Consider the following 21,394-nt stretch of genomic DNA (forward strand, 5'->3'; position numbering starts at 1 on the left):
TATTTTCTAATATATGGTAAAATATTAATATAAATTTTCACTTTTATATTTTTATTTTATTTTTATTTAGATATAAAACGTGTATATTATTAGTTATATTAAATATATATAATAATTTTAAAAAAATACTTTTTAAATACTGTAGTTATGAAATAATATAAACGGACGAAAGACTATGATTGGAAGACGAATGATCGCGTGACTTATTTAAGCAACTTATTTTAAATTTAAACTTTCTTCTATATAAATATAAAGTTTTCAACAGGAAAATAAATTTTATTTCCATTTTCTTTTTTTTTTTTTTCATTTTTGAATTCCTTTTTTTCTTACAATCGGATGAGCGAATTATTAGCCTACCGCACTCGATGGCCGAGCGGTCAAGGTGGCTTACAGTTCTGGGGACCTGGGTTCGATTCCGGACGGGTCGAAAAATCTCGCGAATTTTTCGGGGGTGGTCCATCGGGATATGTTGGGCCTTGTCCCGGGACGGGTTTACTAAAAGGCCCTCTTAGTGCCCAAAGGACGAAAAGAGTTTTAAAAAATACTCTTTCCAAAAAAACCAAAAAAAAAATTCTGTGAACATTAAAATACCTAAAATTTAAATTTTTGTGCGGAGTTGTTATTAAACTAAACCACTTTCTTCAACAGTTTACACCAACAAGCTAATATTTCGGTTTCTCTTCTACGATGATCGTTACTAGTGTTGATATGCAAAAAAGATTTTGATTTTAAAAGAGAAAACGAAGGACGTAGGACAAAATAAACCTAGGCATTTACAAAGTGAAAGCAAAGATCTCCTAAAACTTCATTAACCATAATGTAGAGAATACGGTATTGCTACAGGCAAGGGCGTACCCGAGATCTAAACTAGAGAGGACAACTTTTATTAGTTTCGAGGAAGTGGGGAGGGAGAGTGAAACATGATGATTTCTTACAAAATATAACTCGAAACTATTGAAAAACTGTTTTTATTATTCATTAACAGACTAATGCTACATGCTACCACTTTATATATGGACCTACTACCTACCATGTTATCTGAGTTACAAAAGCCAAAAGATACAAAATATTTTGAGAAGAGAAGATCATCTCACAGTGTTCTTTCCAAAATTCCGATGCACGCTCATCAGGCATAATACAGTCAGTCTTTTCCATAGTGCTCCTAAGCCAGGTGTTCACTCTTCGAAGCGTACTGAAGGATCGTTCTACGGTCGCCGTAGTGCATGGAATTGTGAATGATTTTCTTATGGCAGAAATATATATATATATATGTGTGTGTTTCGTTAAACCGGTCAACGACTTCTATATCTCTTAATTTGTCTTCCGATAAATTCTTTATCCACAAATTATACCAAAAGTCCAGTTCTCGGATGTCATCATCCAACTCATAAAAATTTGTAAACAGTTCTGCGTTCTAGTGTAAATCTGTGATACTCATTTTGTTCATGTATAAAGGGTGTAGTTTTGTTAACGCAAAAGCTGGGGTATTTTCTTGGGAAAATCGAATATTTAACTATGATGTAAGCGAATCCAGGTAGGGTTTAATGACGGCCGGATGGCCGAGCGGTCAAGGTGACAGCCTACCGCTCTGGGGGACTCGGGATCGAAGCCGATCGGGTTGTGAATAATCCCCAGGAATTTTTCGGGGGTGGTCCGTTCGGATATGTCGGGCCCCGTCCTTCACCACCCGGTCGCCCCATCGTGGGCCTGGACGAACCCATAATGGGCCTTCTAAAAGAGGCCCTCTTAGTGCCCACAGGGCGGAAAGAGTTTAAAAAAAAAGATATGGTTTAATTAGTAAACGTCGCCAGTATATAGTCATTGTCTAATGGCGGATTGCTCTTGTGTTTTTGCTATGAACAAGACGTAGAACACAAATTTCTAATTCCATTACCATGTTTGCGCTTTTTAAGTAATTTGCCAGTAATTCGATCTGCGTCTTTACGGTCGTTTTTAAGTACGTCGAGGATTCCTGTAAAGTGTTCTCCCACCATGATGAAATACCATGGTGTTTGCTCGCATAGCGTTAACTACTGGTTCCAACACTGCTGAGTATTTTGCAATAGAAATTAGCGCAACGATAAATAATGGTTTTGTAACCGCTGAATGCAACTGGTATGCAGATTTTCTTGTGTCAAAATTTCCCTCCGTGAATAATTGTCGTAGCGCTTTCACAAGCTCTGGGAAATTTTGAGATTGAGTTTGGGGCTTGAGCAATGAAAATATAATGCTCGAGAATATTTCTTCCTTAAAATCGCTTGTACACCACCCTCTTTGCCTGCCATTGTAGAGCAGCCATCGAAACCAAATTCAACGCAATATTCTGGTGGAAGATTATAACTATCTATAAAATTGTCAATTGTTTCTGCGATTGATGAGGCATCTTGTTCTTTTAGTTCCACAAAACGTACAGATTATTCTCGGATTTTTCCTTTTCTTTCGTTGTAGAGTCGCAAACCAATTGATACATCTGTGCTGTGTGGAGGGAAGGGGGAGGGGGGAGGGAGTAAGTCCAATATCACAACACGTGGAATATGTAACACTCGTTTGTTTCGTCCAGAAAGTGTACTCCTTGACGTCAATATGACGTCATTTTTCGGTTTGTTCATTGTAAAATTGAGGAGATGACGTCAAATTGACGTTAGAGTGTACGTTTTTTATGAAAAGAACGTGGCTATTATTACTCTCAAACCTGTTTTTGTGCGGTCTTTTTTGTGCGATTTTTTATACGTGCAATGTGTTTTGTGCAATTATTTTTGTGCAGTATACCAATTTGATTGAAATTCATATACCGCACACAAAAAATCACACAAAACAAATCGCACAAATAAAAATCGCACAAAAAAAGACCGCATAAAAACAGGTTTGACTGTAATTAGAAAAACATTTTAAATTAATTTTATAGAATGATGAAGTGTTTGTTGTTGTTTGAAATAAGTTAAAAAATTCAACAACGAATTTCGTTTGTTATAAATCTTTTATTGTAAATAATGGCTTTTTCAACAATAAGAAGTAGGCCTAGTACTATCCAATTACACCGCAAATCGCAAGACCCAGGGAAGATATAATAGGGAACACTTGACAATTTTACGTGTCATCCTTGCACAGGGCACGCTAATGGTCTCTGTATCGTTCCGATTTTAGAATGGACTACCGAAGGAGTACCAATTGATTACTCATAATTCTATTAATTATTCACATTCATTATTTCAGGTATCGAACCAATTGAGAGTGCTTTGACAATACACGTCATCCTAATTTTATCTTTTGGTCATCGACTTACGAGTCACCCTGTGTAATGAAAGTAGTAGATAAATGTCAGTTATACCTTCTAATTAGACGCATTGTTCTGTAATTCATTTATCTACTACAAATGCATGTTCTATAATATATATTATATAGAATTTTTAACAAAATTCGTAATGTATTGGCAACGGTTCCAGTTTTTACCGTAATGGCGATTCTGTCTAGTCATTACGGGGTTTCTGGACAAACAAAAAACCCACGGAGAAGAGTGAGACCTTGACGATGGTTCCGTGGCTTCTAATGGAATTTCATTTCCTGTAACTAACTTCACTCGACAGAAGCACTCGAAAATATTTTTAGAATTTGTTCCTTTTTCGGGATATAATTGATAGTTTTATTTTTATTTTGTAATCATTTTTAGGCATGAAAAACATTAATTCGTTAATTGTCAACGTTTGTTTACTCCGGAAAGTCAACCGTGCAAAGGATGGCCGAGCGGTAAAGGTGGCAGCCTAACGCTCTGGGAGACCCGGGATCGAATCCGAACGGGTCGAATAATCCCCAGGAATTTTCCGGGGGGTGGTCCGTTCGAATATGTCGGGCCCCGTCCCTCACCACCCGGTTGCCCCATTATGGGCCTGGCCAAACCCATAATGGGCCTACTAAAAGAGGCCCTCTTAGTGCCAACAGGGCGGAAAGAGTTAAAAAAAAAGTATATCGCTATTAACCTACCCCATGTTAAAATTTTTCTCCGTTGTGCGTCGCTTTGCGTTGAATTTTTAACGATGTTAAGCCTAACAAAAAGTTTTTTAAAAAATAATAATCGTCGCTATTGTATCGTGAAAAATTATTTCTTTATTTTCCACAAAATAAGACAAAATAAAAAATTAAGCATGGTTTAAATACTGGCTTCCCTTTCATGGTCGAGCCAGTGCTGCCAGCTAAAACATGCAAAAATTTAACAAAAATAATATTAAAGTAGCCAAGACATAACCAAATATTGTAGCGCCACATCACTAGCGGACATTTGCATTTGCCGACTAGAACGCGGTCGGTTAACCGATAAGTCGGTTAATCGGGGGTCGGATAATCGATGCGCTACTTATACAATTTCGCAATGCGAAAATTTAAACATTTCATTTCAGAATCCAATCAACGATTTTTAAAACTTCCAAGATTAATACAGACTGAGGCACTATAAACCACCTGCAAACACGCAGATATTTTACAATTTTGAAATGATGGAAACAGTTAGCGATTAAACACAGTAAAATTAAATTAAAAATGCCTGCGGCTCTGCGGGACTCGAGTTCGAATCCGGTCTAGAAATTCATTAATTTTCGGGGTGAAGTGACAAAGAATGGCGCGCCAAAAATTCCCGCCTGAGGCGAGCCAAGTTTATGCAGCCGTTTTTCTCTTACGTGATGGCTAGATGGCCGAGGTGGTTAGGCCGCAGGGGTGGCCAAAACGTGGCGCATTGGAAGATTACAAGTGGCGCTTTAGTCAGTTTTGAGCAACATTGCCAGATTTGGTTTTTTTGCGATTAAGAATTACATAGAAAAATTAATTTTTTATAGTCTGTCTTGACAAGTTCATTTGTTGCACAATTCGTTGCAATCTATTTTGCAGATAAAATAAGTGTTTTCCACATAGTAAATTACAGTGTATGCGTGTATTTTGAGTCTGGCGATCTTTATTTCCGATCAGTTTACAGGCGTGTAAATGGCCGAAAACATTTATTGTGATTAAAGTTAGTGCGAAATTCACGAATGTTGTTTTTATTTTAAAGAATTTGCAGACAAATCCAAGTTCCAAGCTGATCTCGCTCTCAGTGCCAACAATTGTGGTCCAGAGTAATCTTCACCAAACGAGACTCTGGCAGTTATAGCATCATCATGAAGCGATCACCCTCTCGTACAGGAGATCATTGCTGCTTCAATAAACTGGCATAAATTAATTAATTTAACTGCATGATTAAGTTATTCCTTTTTCTCCCCTAAGCAAAGCAGATTTATTCTTATCTTTATTTATCAACCCCTAACAATGAACGTAAGACAGTATAAATAGTGTGCGGCCGGATGGCCGAGCGGTCAAGGTGGCAGCCTACCGCTCTGGGGGACCCGGGATCGAATCCGAACGGGTCGAAAAATCCCCAGGAATTTTTCGGGGGTGGTCCGTTCGGATATGTCGGGCACCGTCCCTCACCACCCGGTCGCCCCATTGTGGGCCTGGCCGAACCCATAATGGGCCTTCTAAAAGAGGCCCTCTTAGTGCCCACAGGGCGGAAAGAGTTAAAAAAAAAAAAGTATAAATAGTGTTTGAGTTATATGGCGCATCTGAACTCGTCTGTCAAAAAATTGGCGCATGGCATGCAAAAGGTTAGCCACCCCTGGGCTAGGGCATCAGCTTATTACTCTGGAGATCCAGGATCAAATTTAGGCAAGCAACTCGTATGGAATTTTTCATGGGCAGACTGGCTTGGATGTCAGATTCCTATCCTTGCCACTGGGTTGACTGGCCAATCTCACAATCGGTATGGAAGAAAAGCTTTTTGATGTCAAGGCAGAAACTCAATAAAAATAAATTATATGATAAAAGGGGCAAACATGAGAAGAAAAAAAAATGGCATTCAGATTTTAAATAAAAATTGAAGTCTTTTCATTATATATCAATTACATTTTAATTACAGTATGCCCATGCAATCATCATTAGAAATCATACTTTTCTTGATATATTGGAATCACTATGTATTTTTCTGCAACTATACACCATACCTGGATGGTCAAACGAGGCGACAGACTGCCGCAGGTTCAAATTGGGTGAATTGAGAAAACCCCTGAAATTTTTCATAGGCTGGCCTGGCAAACCCGTGGTGGGCCTACGAAATGCCCTCAAGGTGAAAAGAGTAAAGAAATTTCGATAAAATCAACAACACGAGTCTCGAGCACCATAATATTGCCAAATTTAAACACTCGCTTTCGGGTAGCCAATTTCATTTAAAGCAAGGAACATTTTAATAACTATTTCAGATCATCAGATTCACAATGAAATATTGGTGTAATGCAAATTTAAAAAATCATACAAAATCAAATAAAATTTGAATTTAATTAAAAATTACATTTTACAAGTAACTTTTTAGATATTGAAAAAACAGGACATTTAAATTCATATAAATAGCAGACAAAATATTATATCATGAAAGATTACAACAGATTTTTATTTCACTGAATTACAGTATTATAATAAGGAAAAATATATATAATCCCTTAATTAAAAAGCAAAAGAAAATTATAAATGTTACATAAATAAAATATTAATATCAAGTATTTTCCTTCAATTAATATTTATAGTTTACAAATAATGTTTTAGATTATGAAACAAAGTATTATGTTACAAATACATTTATGATTAACATTTATAATATTTTATTTTATCAACATTCAATGATAAAGTTTCTTTTCTATTCATTTAAAGAACTGTTCTAATTATGTCCACTTTGAATAAATTGGAATAATAAATCTCGTAACAGGTTTTTGGCAATGATATAAAACAATTAACCATATAATATATTAATTCTTTTAAACGTGTTTATAATTACTTTTCTATCTTAAAATTTACATATTTAATTTTATAGCTTAATTGTAAAATATAATGTATATATAAGCTTATGTAGTCAGCTTTGAAAATTGACAGGGACCGGGAAATTTCGCAATTCGTATTTTGGAATATTTCTAGTTTTAAAATCTGAAATTAAATTTCGTTCTGTTGATTTTAAAGTATTGAAATGGGAAAATTCGAGAAGTAAGTTTGAAGTAAGATTGAAAATTATTTATTAAATTTTAATCGATTTTTGTACTAGAAAAAAATGCAGGAGATTCATTTCTCCGAAAAGATCCCAGAATTTAGAAAGTTGACTATATATGCAATATGAACATTTAACAACATTTTGGAAGAACACTTTTCAGACATACAACCCTATACACATAGTATAAATACATATTACTCTTAAAACTAGAACATATACGGGAATACATTTTCTGAAATATTCTCAAGTTACGTTACTTTGTAACATAGCTTAAGTAATTTAATGGATGTGCGATAAAAATAAGATAAAGAACAACTGTGCGATTTGACTACAAAACATAAAAATTTGCATAAAAGGCATTTAACATAAATAAATACTATCTTACACATTCTTTACAGTAGTTAACTGACAATCAAAATTCACATTCCTTATTTATATATATCTTTATTTTATTTTTTTAAATTTATTTTGAAGTTATATTTAAAAAAATTAAAGTAACTTTCTCTCTCTCTCATTACAATATTATCAATAAAATTAAAAACTTTTTATTTATATAACTATTATAAATTTTATATATATATATAATTTTTTTCAGTTTCTTTCAACAATTTTATTTTACACAAAATAACAATTTGATTTGCTTTTGTATGGCAACAAATATTAAAATTCCATCGTTTCTGCAACGTGTACAACCATCAATTTTAATTTATAAATGAAATAATGCACCCCATGATTTGCCAAGAATATTATATTCATTAAATTAGAAACTTTCAGAATTCTGATTTTTGGCTCTTTGGGAAGTCTCAGGTAAATTTATCGCATTGGCATTACGACAGATTCGAAACGAATTCGAGACCACGAGCGGTCGCGTCGCATTTAAATTATTTTAAAACTAATATTCGAAACGACTTTAATAAACAGACTGGACAATGAGGTGTCACATCTCATTATCTGATCCGCTATAGTAACCTAACTGGCTGTCCCACCAAATATGGACTTCTCCGACGACAGATGCCATTTTTGGCATGGGAAGATGATTAAAGCCGTCTTCTTCTTCTGGAGTGGTTGAAGATAACTCGCTGCCCTCGCTTAGGTCGGGAAGACCCTTTGAACCTAAAAATGAATCTAAATAAATTAGAAAATAAGATAATCCAATTAATATCTCAAAATTAACCTGCTTGTCTTGCATTCCATTTTTTTACAGAAAACCTATCCTTTTCTGCTCGAGAAGCACTGTCAGACAATGATGGTACTAAAAATTTTCTGCCTCCCTAAACAAAAATAAATTATTTATAAAAACTTATTTTTTAATATAGTCATTTAAATAAATTATAAGCTATTTAAGTTAAGCTTATATATAATTAAGCCTCGGACTTATTTGCACAATAAAACTATGTAATATTCATGCAAATATGTATTGTAGGAGAACATTCATCAATTCATCAGCACAATTTAATGTTTGAGTCAGACAGGTTAGGTGTATAATGTTTGGATAGAAAACTTTCAATGTGTTAGCCTCCTTCATCATATATTTAGCATTGTCTGTTACAAGCAGGAACACTTTATGATGTCAGATCTTTCCTGGCCACAGAATATGTAAAGCCACATTCACAAGTTGGGCACAAGTTTCGTTATTTGTTTTTTTTTCAGCGTATGTGATGCAATCGGATGTCTTTTGGATGACTCCTTGTCCTTTTTGCATTAGCAATGTACTGTACTGTGCAAAAGCATCTGTTATTTCATCCATCAATATGTTGACAAGCGATACCTTACTAGAAATCTTTTGGAACAACCCCTAACAAACCTGACAAAAAAATAGTGTTATCATCAATGGGCAAGCAATCTTCATGAAAAACTTTATCTATTGTTGCATTAAAACTTTTCTAGAAAGCTTCTCTAATTGTTAAATAAATATTAATAGTATTCACCACAGACCAGGGAGAATTCACAGATAAACACTCTAGCAGACTTCATATCAAAAGAAAGTAAGAACAGCCTTTTGAATGATAGGGGAGTCTCATGAAATGGAGAAAATTCCTAGTTTACAAATTTTTTCCCTAGATCAATAGTTGGTAAAATTATTAAAGAACAGAATAAAAATTCATAACTTTAATTCAATTAATTCAAAGATTTCGAGAATTCGAAAAATGATACACAAAATGAGTTCATTGGTGAATTTCTAACATTTGAATTTTGTGCTCTCATCTGTAATTGGATGATGGAGTAATATTTCTCATGTTTTTTATAGCAGAAACAGACTACAACACAATGGTTGTAACTATAGTCAAGATCTCATGTTACAAACGTCCCAATGCTATGCATTCAAAGCAGGGAAAATTAAAATCCTGGGAAATTATGTCACTACTAATCAGCCAAATATTTTTAACAATTTATCAAACCATTGTATCTGCAAACCTGTTTTTCCAAAATTTCTTGCCCTGGTTCCTGAAATGGTGAGATTTAGCACTGAGAAATGGTGATAATCAGGAGGCCAGCAAAATCCCATCACCACCTCCTCGCAATGCCGGCCAGGAATATCGACCTTCGGGAAGAAGCTAACGGTGAGGGTCTCCAATGTCAGGCAGTGCGATGCACCAGTTGGAGTATTTTCGGTTGCATCAACATTTAACGAATACTGCTAGGGCATCCCCCATAGGCGACGCATGTCGTTTACGTCCAAATGGTGTGAACAGTCAGCAAGGGCTACCTGCCCCTGGACAGTGCGGGCTAAAGAAAATAGTCCAAACCCTATGAGTAGCCACGGTCAACATCAGCACCCTTACCACCAGAAGCCAAGAGTTGGCAGCTGCACTCAAGATGCGGTGAGTAGACATTGCCTGCATTCAAGAGACACAAAGTGGAAGGGCTCAAAGGCCTGAGAAATTGGTGATAGATTCAAACTATTGTACAATGATACAAACTCATACCAGAATGGCGTTGGCATAGCAGTTAGTGAGTGGTTCCGTGATAACATCACTGATGTCCGGCGCATCTCTGACCAGCTAATGTCCGTAAAAATTGAATCCAGCGAACTAACTATCCGAATCGTTTCCTGCTATGCCCCACAACAAGGTGCCCTGAAAGATGAAAAGGACGAATTTTGAAGAAGCCTCCGGTTGGTCGGCGATGATGAATTCCTGATAATCGGTGGTGACCTTAATGGCCACGTTGGTGCAACAAGAGAAAATTATGAGCAAATGCATGGTGGGAGTGGATTCGGGGACCAGAATACCGAGGGTGACAGGATCTTGGAGTGCACTGAAGCTTTTGACTTGGCCATCGTCAACACCTTTTTCAAAAAGCGAACCAGCCACCTAGTGACCTATGCCAGTGGTAGTCGGATGACCCAAATAGACTACTGCCTCATTAGAAGACAGGACCTAAAATTCATGGTCAATGCCAAAGTAGTTCCATCAGATAAATATTGCACCTCAGCACTGCCCACACTTCATCAATTTTCATCTTAAGCTCAAGCTCAGCAACACCTCAAAACCTGAAAAGACTGGACCTAAATGAATTAAGCGGCACCGCCTACCTGAACATAAAACTCTGTTCAAGGAAGCAGTTGGTCTGAGCATGGCCAACTTCAACAACATTCCTGAACAATCAGTGCCCATCATCTGGTCTAGCCTAGTTCAAACATCCACACAACAGCCTCAACCATCCTAGGCAACACAAAACCTGATAGGAGATACCTTGACAAATGTATTTGATGATGGAATGAAGAAGTACAAGCAGCTGTCAGAGAAAAGAAGATGATGTTCAGGAGATGGAGGCAATCAGGCACCAAAGATGACTATGAGCGATATTGGAACTTCAAGGCCTTGGCAAAAAAAGCAGTTGCAGCAGCAAAGGTTGCCCACTACAACCGTGTGAGGACCTTGACACACCAGAAGGAGCAAACAAGATTTACCGGCTTGCCAGCACCCGACATCGTGCAACCCAAGATATACACCACGTAAAGAACATCAAAGACAACCATGGCCAGATACTCCGTGATCCATCAGCCATCCTCCAAAGGTGGAGTAAACACTTCTCAGCCATCTGCAATGAGGAGTTCCTACACCCTCCAATCCATCCAGCAGACCTAGTACTAGGACCAGTTTCCCTGATATCGCCACAAGAAGTTGGAAGGGCTCCCATGAAAATGAAGAATGGCAAAGCACCCGGACCAGACGATATACCCACTGAAGCATGGAAGCTTCTTGGAGGATGAGGGGAGGAGGCTCTCACAGCCCTCTTCAACAAGATAATTGAAGACAGAGAAGTGCCGTCAATCTAGTCAACTAGCATCACAGTGCCAATTTGGAAGGGTAAAGGTGATGTGGCAGACTGTACCAACTACTGACCGATCCGAATCCTGTGCCATGCCATGAAGATTTTTGAGCGAATACTCGACATTCGTCTTCGCCAGATTGTCAACCTGACTCCAAACCAATGTGGATTCATTAAGAGCTGTGGATTCATTAAGGGCTGTGGAACAACAGATGCAATACATGCTGCCCAGCTACTTCATGAACATTACCGGGAGAAGAACAAAACTCTCCATATGGCCTTCCTGGACTTGGAGAAAGCATTTGACCCATGTTCCATGTGACCTTATCTAGCAATCGCTCAGAGTCCATGGTGTCCCAGAAGCCTACGTTCAATGGACCCAGCTCCTGTACACTGATGTGACCAGTGTAGTCAGATGCCCAGTGGGAACCTCACCCCTGTTTAGCATCAAAGCTGGTGTACACCAGGGATTAGTCCTCTCACCCCTCCTTTTCATCCACTGCATGGACTATACAACAGCTAATATTCAAAGTCCACACCCATAGACCCTACTCTATGCAGATGACGTTCTCCTAGCAGCAGAGTCGAGGCAGGAGTTACAAGACCAAGTCCACCAGTGGAATTACTGCCTTGCTGGTGTCAGCTTCAGGCTCAACATCAAGAAGACAGAATACCTAGAGTGTGAGGCCCAGACCAATGGGTCAATTAACATTAAGGGAGAAGACCTTAAGAAGCCCACTCAGTTCAAATACCTTGGCTCACTCTTCAGCAATGATGGTGAAACCACCCTTGATGCAAAGGCGCGAGCCAATGCAGCCTGGCTAAAGTGGCAGCAATGCACTGGCATCCTCTATGACCATCGTATGCAGACCTGGCTAAAGGCAAAAGTCTACAAATCCGTAGTCTGCCCAGTGGCCCTATACAGGTCAGAATGCTGGCCATCAAGAACCTGCCATGAACAAATTCTCCATACCATGGAAATGAAGATGCTTTGCTGGTGCCTCGGCTTTACCCAACTTGACCACATCACAAATGAAGACATCCGAAAGATCATGAGAGTGGCCCCCTATATCTGAAAAGATGCGGGAAGTAAGACTCAGATGGTATGGCCATGTCATGCGTACTGATGAACACTCAGTAGCAAAGACAGCATTACAACTCAGCCCACCTGGACGATGACCCCAAGGGCACCCCAAAATGAGGTGGATGGATCGACTGCAAGATGACATGAGGAGGGTGAACGTCACTCTGGAAGACACATTGAACCATACCATACCATGGAGAAGGGCATGTAAGAAAGCAGACCCTGCATAGAAGCATGACCTAAACACTAGGAAGAAGAAGAATAAATGGTGTTAATCAGGAAACAAATGGTGACAATTTATACAATGAAATTAAAATATTTTGTGCTGAATGCTACAATGACATAACTATTGCAATTACAATGTTTAAATATGCTGTTTAAAATACATTTTTGTAACTTTATTAATTTTTGTCTCTGAATTTTTATAACTTTGTAAATTATATAATTTATGCAGTTTTATTATTATATTTTTGTATATGTAGATCAAAGAAATAGCTTTATTTTAAAATTTTATCCAAAAAACATATTACGGTAAAAACAATATAATGCATATTTTTGAAGGAACCCTGCAGTTGCTAGTGATGGCCCTGATTATTATTAATAAATAATATAGCAATTTATTTATAGTTAAAACTTAGCTATAACAAATTTCTCATAATCTTCTGTTCTTACTTGAGAAGAAATACTGTCAGATCTTCCAGGCAATATTCCTTTCTTACGATGACGTATAGATGATCCTTGCTGATCTTCCTTACCTTCTTCTTTTGGTTCAGCTGGAACAGGTTTAACTGCCATTTCTGTACCACCTAATAATGCTTCAGTTGTTGCTCTTAAACTATTTATTAAACTGGTTTGTTCTTTCAACTAAAATTTAAGAAATTTTTTTTATTAATAATTCCAGATTCATCAAAAGCTGATACAAAAACTTACGTACCGCTTTCATACGATGTAAGCATTTATCCAACCATTGACGAATAGTCTGTTTTGCTACTTCTTCCTCAATCAGATATTCTAATTCTTCTCTGGCCAAAAGTTCTTCTAGTTGTAACGCTTTGCGTATATCAACAGATCGATAAGACAACATACTGCAAAATATATACATTTTTAATTATTAGAGCGAAATAAAGAACGTGTTTTAAAACTTACTTCAAAACATCATGAAATGTCACATCTTCTCCATTGTGTAAACGTTCCATTTCGAAACACATATGTTTAAAAAGTAAGCGATCTCTATCGGGATCGACTTCTAATCTCCCCTGAAATTGAAATAATTTTTATGTCAAAATACGAATATAACATTAATAAAAATTTTAATTAAATATCACTTACCTTTAGCAATCTTAGTAAAAATTTTACTTTTCTCACAGGTATTACACCCTAAAATTAACATAATTTATTTATTTTATTGCAAAAAGTTAAAGGTCTTGCTCTTTTAGACATAAAAAATCCAAAGTAAAAAGAAAAAATCAAAGATACATATTTATAATCTCTTTAATAAAGACTTACTCTTTGCTGGATGTCTACCATATTCCAAGTACTCTGAAAATTTCTGATGTCTGCATAACTCAACAAAGCATCTTCTTCGTTAGAGTAAAACAATGAGAAATTCTCCATAATGATAGCTAAAAATAAATTTATGATTATATCTATCTGTTACTTACACTTAATTAGAAAAAATAACAAAACATTTACATAACTTTAATGCAAAAAATACAACAAATTTAGATAGTAAATTACGAATAAATCTTTTGAATCATCATTCACAACTATAACAACAGAACAAAGTATAATAAATTATATGATTTATAAGTAATTTGATTATAATTAAAATTTGATTATATATTACAAGGTTATCTGGATCATTTTAATTTTGGTTTTTATTCTCATTACAAAGAAAATAATATCCAAATTAAATTATTATACGTTTCTTTAGTATGTTTTAATAAAATAATTCTTACCTACAAGTAAATTTAATACTATATATGTTATGATAACATAAAATGAACAGAAATATATCAAGCTTCCGGTGAAGTTTCCGCAATCAGTTTCCCAATAGTTTTCTCCGGGAGTACAATATGGTGGACTTAGCTGAAATTTCAAAAAAAGCTTATAAAATGAAATTTTTATTGATTTAGTTTATTAAATCAATTCAATCATTGAAAGCAATTAGAATAATCAAAGCTTGCCAATTAAATTAAATTTATTTATTCTTCCAAGTTAATTATTAAGAATACTTTTATAAATTATTATTATTAAGTTAAAAAGGTACATTTTGAACAAATAATTTGCATCCTGTGATTTAAAAAAAGCAATGAATTACCAAAATCTACACTTTGTTGCTTCATTATAACATTTCAATACATTATTTTCAAAATTTCTTTACGTAATGTGGCTGTCTGCCATATTATATGCTTTTGTCCTTCTGACAATTTTCCCTGCTCTTTGTTCTTTTCACCTTATAGAACTTCTAATCTTCTTAATTATTCTTTCTTGGAATGAGGGCCACTTCCTAGAATTCACCATCATCGTATGCAAGGTTACCCGAGGACATACGAAGCAAAGGAAGATCACATTTGGGTTGGTACTCAAAGAAAGACGACCACGAAAGAAGAGACACATTACAGTGTCCAGTGGCTTAGAGACGAGCGAGGCTAGAACCGTGAGTGTAAATTTTGACATTTCCGGGCCAAAGTTATTGCGTTAAAGCCAGCATTTCATCTTTAGGAGTCCGAATGTGATACTGACTTTTAGGATAAAATATACAAGAAAACCCTCAAGAACTGAGGGGAAGGAAGACAGAAGCAAGTATTTGCATTTAAGTTCACACGTGGCCCTTGTGGTAAGCAAAAGACCCATTTATTCTTTCCTATCCTATCTGCCATCTTTGCTACTTCTCACCCTCTTATTTTCAATTTTTTTTTATTAGAGTAAGTGTAGTATTTAGAGTTAGTTTTATAAAAATTATTATTGTAATAATTATTCCTGTTTATAATATTGAATAATTGTGATTACGATTTGGTGTGATGTGGTTATCTTATTTTTGTAATTGTTTCGCCAAGGATCAGGTTTAGGATAACTGCCAGAGTAACTGTCCTAGAGTTGGTTCCTTTACTGAACTTGGACATAGTTATAACATGCAAAAATAAATTGAGATTTTAACATCTACTGTGCATGTTTCTTTTTCTTGGGTGTTTGCCTTAGTGAGCTAACAAAAAACCCTTTCGTATCTCACAGTAAGTCCAAAATATTTTTATATAATAAACAGTTAAATATGCATTCACCATTCAATCATATTAATCATTACTGCGAGGCACCCACTGCCTCAGAAAATTCTTTAACAATATAACTAATTAGTTGTAAAAAATGTCAATCAAATACAGAAAACATTAGAACAAACCTATTTTCTCAAAATATTAATACAGTATTCTCTTCCAATGTATTAGGCATATTTTATCGTAATAAAAGCTTGGTTAAACTATACTGCTACGAAAAACAGCAGAACTATAAACTTGCCAATTTAAAATTTTGCAACTTTCATGTTTAATAATAATAATTTTTATAATAGATTAAATGCAAATTTCTCCATTTCTTATAATTATAAAATTCTAGAAAGTAATGTTTATGGTCAGGGCTCTTAAGATGGGAAGAAAGCTAGGGATTTTTCCCTGAGCCTAAGAAAACTTACAGATCAATCTTCCTTTCTACCCCATATAAAATTAATGCTATTTTTACTAACAGAAAATAAAATCTTTAAGACTACCTTTTACTAATTACAAAAATAGTCCATGTACTGTACGATAAGACCCCACTTAACACGGAGGAATATGATACGTTCCTAGATGACAAAGCGCTAAACAAAACAGCGTTAAACGAGGTCATTTTAACACAGACTGAACAGAGAAAGGGAACACACAATCAAAAATAAACAGATTTTACTTTAATTTTATATTAATTTGCATAATAATATATGTTAAATAACACACAAACATATGCACACAGAAATGTAAAGTTCATATTTTGTGATGAAGATCCTGGCTCTTCTGAAATTCTTATTTTTTGCAATAAAGTCATGTAGTTTCATTTGTTGCTTTTTTTTTCTTTCCTTAAGCAAATGTCAGTAGCAAGAGATCACATCCAAAGTGCCTCATCTTGCTTTTACACTCCTTTCAAAATCCGGATCATTTCCTACAGTTTAATCAATAATTTCGGTTATCATTACCAAACTTTTACTAAGGAAATCTGTTAGGAAATTCTTTTGGATTTTTGTTTTCAGAATCACTATTTTCCAGTTCTACATGAATTCCTTGTTCTGCCAGTTCTTAAAGGTCATCATTGGTAAGGCTCTCATCAAAAACCTGCAGTAACTCCTCAATATCCTGCTCGTCTACATCTAGTCCTGCTATATCGATTAGGTTGACAATTTGGTCAACCCAATGATACAGCGATAGACTCTTCTTGTTGAGAATTCTTGGATACCGCAACCATAACTTCTTCCACAACTCCGCATTTATCATTCTTGCCAAGTAAAGTTGATATTGCCTATGGCATCCATAATGTAATATTTTTTCCAAAATTGCAAACAAACAAACATAGATTTAAAGAAAGTACAGCGCTATTATGAATTGTCACCTTTTGTCGATTGGTTCGTGTTCAGGAATAATTGTATTATACATGAATCAATGAAATGCCACATTAATTTAAATCAGCATACATTTTGAGCATTTTCTTAGGTTTCAAGCAGACTGCATTATATCGAATCAGCATTAATTGAGGCAGCGTTCAGCAGAGTCTTACTGTATTTCATTTGTTCAAAAATCAATGGATAAAGTTGTGTTAAAATGAAGGAGTTTCACAAATAACCAAAGATAATAGACGAACAAAGAAAACTTTAATTGTACTATTAAGATAATGTACAGGTTCGCATACCAGATGCCAGGCAGTCTCGATTCCAACATGCAACACTTGTAATATTAATTATTAGTACTAGAAAAAGATAATCATTAAACCACACCGTGTGACAAAATCTATAGGATTGGCAAAAAAATCTCAACACTGACCACATGGTATAACACACATATACAACATAAAATAATCTAAAACTAAAACCTATAACTAATTATATTACTAAAGAATAGGATAGAGGATAGGACAGATTGAGGGAATAGAAAAACGGGTACCCAATGTTCTGTATCTGATTTCTTAAGGTGGTCATTGAGCATGGATCTTTCTTTGATGTTGAAGATCGGGGTTACTGTTCTTGTCACTTCAGAATTAATTACTCGGTTCTAATATTCACATTTTTTGTTCCTTAGATTGTCCGATGGCTTCTCAATGGCTCTCTCCTCGGTAGTTTACGTCCCTCGCCTATTCCACACGGCTCCAAAACGTACCGGAATAGCTGACACTCACACCCGTCTCTTCCACAGCTCAAACCCCAACTGTTCACACTCCCTCTCTATTGCCCTCCATGCTACATACCCTTCTATTGTTTCACATGGTTCACTATGCCCATATAAGGAAATGAAGTTTGAACAAGGAAATTCCAGAAAAGATAGACAATAGAACAAAAGAGGAAAGCTATGAAAGAGAAATAGAAATAATAACAAAATATAAAATACACACATATAACTACAAAATACATATGGCGCACGGCCACAGTTGTCTGTTAAGAAAGGGGCCCATTCTACCTCCTGGCCCTATATAAGCTCTCAACAGCACTGTTTTGTTTCAAAATGACATCACTTTCTGAAGAAATGTAATGTAAAATATTCTAATAATTTAACATATAATAAATTAATATAAGTACACTAGGTTTGGCTTAACTTCATAATATTGCTGAATTTTTTAATTACAATGTTCACAGGCTGGAGCAATGAGGTAAGAATTAAACAGAAAATAATTTTATTATCAATATTAAAATTATTTCCTGTTTAATTTTGTTCAAAATGTTGTAACCCTTTTAATAGGATTTCATTAAGGATTATCTTTTGTTTTAATACTTTAATTTTGTAGTGCAAATATATGAATAGATAATTGTCAGAAGATGGAAGTTGATAGAAAAATGTCTCTGAGTAAACAGACAATTTTTCCAGACATTTTGATAGCAAAAGAAAAACTATGATTGTATGAGGCTGGGACCTCCAATGGGAAATGAATCATTAAACTATCATCAATAAACAAGTGACTTATTCCTGTGAACAGAATTGGGGCCACGAAGAAATGGGGTGAAATGTGATTTAATTGTCATATTCCTGAAATTTAATTGACACACTCCTGGTCATAGATCATGACAGAGAGTGGAAGAGATTTTGCAGTCACCTTAGACTGAGTTCAAAGCAAAAAAAGTGAATGCTTTTTCAAAGGGAGGTGGCAACTGGGACATACAACCCAGTAGCATCTTCTCCAAGACAAGAGAAGATGCATCTGTCAGAATTTATGGAACAATCACTCAGGAAGGAGTATGACCCTACCTCGGGGAGAGCGGTCCATACAGGGTGTTTGATAACCCTGTAACCTGAATTGCATCCCTAGCAGCAACAGGATAGGGATTAATAGAGTTGCAAGAAACCAACCAAAAATCAGGATTTCGGGTGAAAATAGTATAAAAGCTTGAGATTTCAAGGACGCAGGGAGGTTATGATCGAGATCATCAGTCCCCATAACTGAGATCTGGATCTTCCGAGAAGATGGAAGAAAACCCAAAATCTCCAAACGAGGACAGAAGGAACTCAACTTTCCAATGCCAACTTCTCTGCTCTGAGACCTCCAATTCTCTGACTTTCTCCAAGGAACAGAAAGGAGAACTAGAGATAAACTTTCTTTTCTTCAGAATGAGTGCCTCAAGATTTAGCTCCAATAAACATCAGGACGGACTTCTCATTTTCCTCCTGGTGTCCTAAGTTTGACAAAACCAGCACTGTTCTTTATTGTAAGCATGTTTTGTCTTATTAAACTCTGCACTCAAAGCTAGAACTATTTAAAATCAATGACACAAAAAACCTTACACACGTTGTTTCTAGCAATTAAACTAATAAGCACAAACGTTTTCGGCCGTTTTGAAAGGCCTTCTTCAGGTGCACTGAGGTCGGTTGGAACGTTTGTGCTTATTACTTTAATTGCTAGAAACAACATGTGTAAGGTTTTTTGTGTCGTTGGTCTTATTAAACACAATTAATTTTGTCACTCTGGTCATGCGAGTCTCTGTATCCTAACCACTACCCCAAAAATTCTCATGTCATCCTAACAAGTTGTGGGAAAGCGAGTATTTCTGTCTTCCACCCAGACAGACCATCATCGGGTAGAGCCCCTGATGGTGGCCTTCCTTACAATAGACTTTTCTTTAAAATATTTCAAAAAACTAATGAATAAAGGTATTGATTTTACAAGTTTAATAAAAATCCAGCTTATATACTTTACAACTGAAATTTTGTCTACTACATAATTGACTTTCATCCACAATATCGATATACAGTAATAGACAAGTCAATATTATTATATATTGTAGAATCTCCTTGTATTTGCAGTAACAGATCCTCTGAAATGAGGCAAAAAAAATATCAATTTGGTATCTGGATATATAGAAAACATCCATAAATTAAGATATTTTCTCCAGATGTGTTAACGAGATCTGTTCTAACACAATTCTACTGTATAGTAATGGACCAGTCCATAATAATCACGATAAGATGGACCCTCATTATAATAGACTAATTTCTTCAGACCTGTGGTAGTCTGTTATATCAAGCTTTTGCTGTATATCACAGATATATATATATATATTTAATATACATATTTTTGCAATTCAAAACTTATTATAGTGAACTTACATTTAAAAAAAATTATATATGTAAGAAAAGATTTATGTCATAGCTTACATAATTCAGAGAACAGTTTTAATCAAAATAATTTACCTATTTTCTGCTGTTCTCTGTTAATAATGTTACTAATAGATCTTGAAAATTTTATTAATATTTTTCAAGTTTAATTTCTAAATAAACAGCAATAAAGACTCAAAATTATTTACCATACAGTCGTGCATAATTTTATTCCAATCTTCTCCTGTTACAATTCGAAAAAGCATAGCTATACCACTAGGAACAGTCTGAAAATTTGCATGTCTGCGTAACAAAAATATATTTAAATTTTCAAAAAATAAAACTAATCGCTTATATTAAAACAAAAATTTAAGATTTTATTACCTCCCTATGTTTTCTCCAAATTTGACAGTTCCAAATAGAATGACTCCAGTCAGAGCATAAAACAGGATTAATAGGAACATTCCCATTATGATAAAGAAACTTTTATAAACTGATACAACCACAGTCAGCATCAACATCTTCAATGTAGCCTATTTAAAAATACAGAATAATAACAACAATTGTTTTTATTATCTTAATTAAACTATAATCTTTACTTCAAAACATCTTCACCTCTTATTCATTTTTTCACTCTAAGTACATGTTAAATTTTGTAACAAAATTTAATATTTCAATTTTTAGAATTAGTATCTAATAGAAAACTGTATTTTATAGATCAATTTACTTTGCATTTTTGTATTCATTATTGTTTTCAATCAGCACTTAATGTAAAGAATGGCGAGGTTGAGGCCAAAGTTTTAAACGTGAAAACGGGTACATTGGACGTTCGGTGCCGCTTTCCTGTAACCCTAGAAGTTTGGCAATGGCCTTTGGAATGTCGAGCATGATTCCACTGACTTTCCAAACACCATTGTCAAACTTCTCGGTTTACAGGAAAGCGGCACCGAACGTCCGACGTACACGCTTTCGCGTTTAAAACTTCGGCTTCAACCTCGCTAATTAGTTAATTAAAAGCATTCGCCAAACTTACATGTTTTCCTGTAATCGTGAAGAACCTGAATATCACAACTGCAAATCCAAATGAATGACTTAAATCATTCTGAAATTATATTTTAAAATCTTGTAATCATTTGCTTTGAATTTAAAGAAAATTTTAAATATCTAAAA

General features: G+C 35.2%; 1 protein-coding gene and 1 pseudogene across 2 annotated transcripts in view; both read right to left on the reverse strand.

Annotated features, from left to right (window-relative positions):
- Window positions 1-3,063: 3,063 nt before the first annotated feature.
- Window positions 3,064-3,163, reverse strand: LOC136989386 (U6 spliceosomal RNA; annotated as a pseudogene).
- Window positions 3,164-7,570: 4,407 nt separating this feature from the next.
- The window catches only part of na (sodium leak channel non-selective protein na), a 61,839-nt gene continuing 48,015 nt past the window's right edge, over window positions 7,571-21,394 (reverse strand). The window contains exons 32-42 of one of the 2 annotated variants that reach the window (XM_067287483.1): window positions 21,258-21,326; window positions 20,609-20,757; window positions 20,434-20,527; window positions 14,369-14,498; window positions 13,917-14,032; window positions 13,740-13,787; window positions 13,557-13,666; window positions 13,345-13,495; window positions 13,083-13,274; window positions 8,226-8,322; window positions 7,571-8,176 (exon numbers count right to left, since the gene is read on the reverse strand). In XM_067287483.1, the coding sequence (XP_067143584.1) occupies window positions 7,989-8,176; window positions 8,226-8,322; window positions 13,083-13,274; window positions 13,345-13,495; window positions 13,557-13,666; window positions 13,740-13,787; window positions 13,917-14,032; window positions 14,369-14,498; window positions 20,434-20,527; window positions 20,609-20,757; window positions 21,258-21,326 (1,344 nt within the window). In that variant the 3' untranslated portion in view covers window positions 7,571-7,988. The remainder of the gene's footprint in view (window positions 8,177-8,225; window positions 8,323-13,082; window positions 13,275-13,344; window positions 13,496-13,556; window positions 13,667-13,739; window positions 13,788-13,916; window positions 14,033-14,368; window positions 14,499-20,433; window positions 20,528-20,608; window positions 20,758-21,257; window positions 21,327-21,394) is intronic. The other variant, XM_067287484.1, reaches the window with a different exon arrangement.

This window comes from Centruroides vittatus, unplaced genomic scaffold, assembly GCF_030686945.1.
Source record: "Centruroides vittatus isolate TY-2023 unplaced genomic scaffold, ASM3068694v2 scaffold_490, whole genome shotgun sequence".
In the NCBI taxonomy this organism is placed as follows: Eukaryota; Metazoa; Arthropoda; class Arachnida; order Scorpiones; family Buthidae; genus Centruroides; species Centruroides vittatus.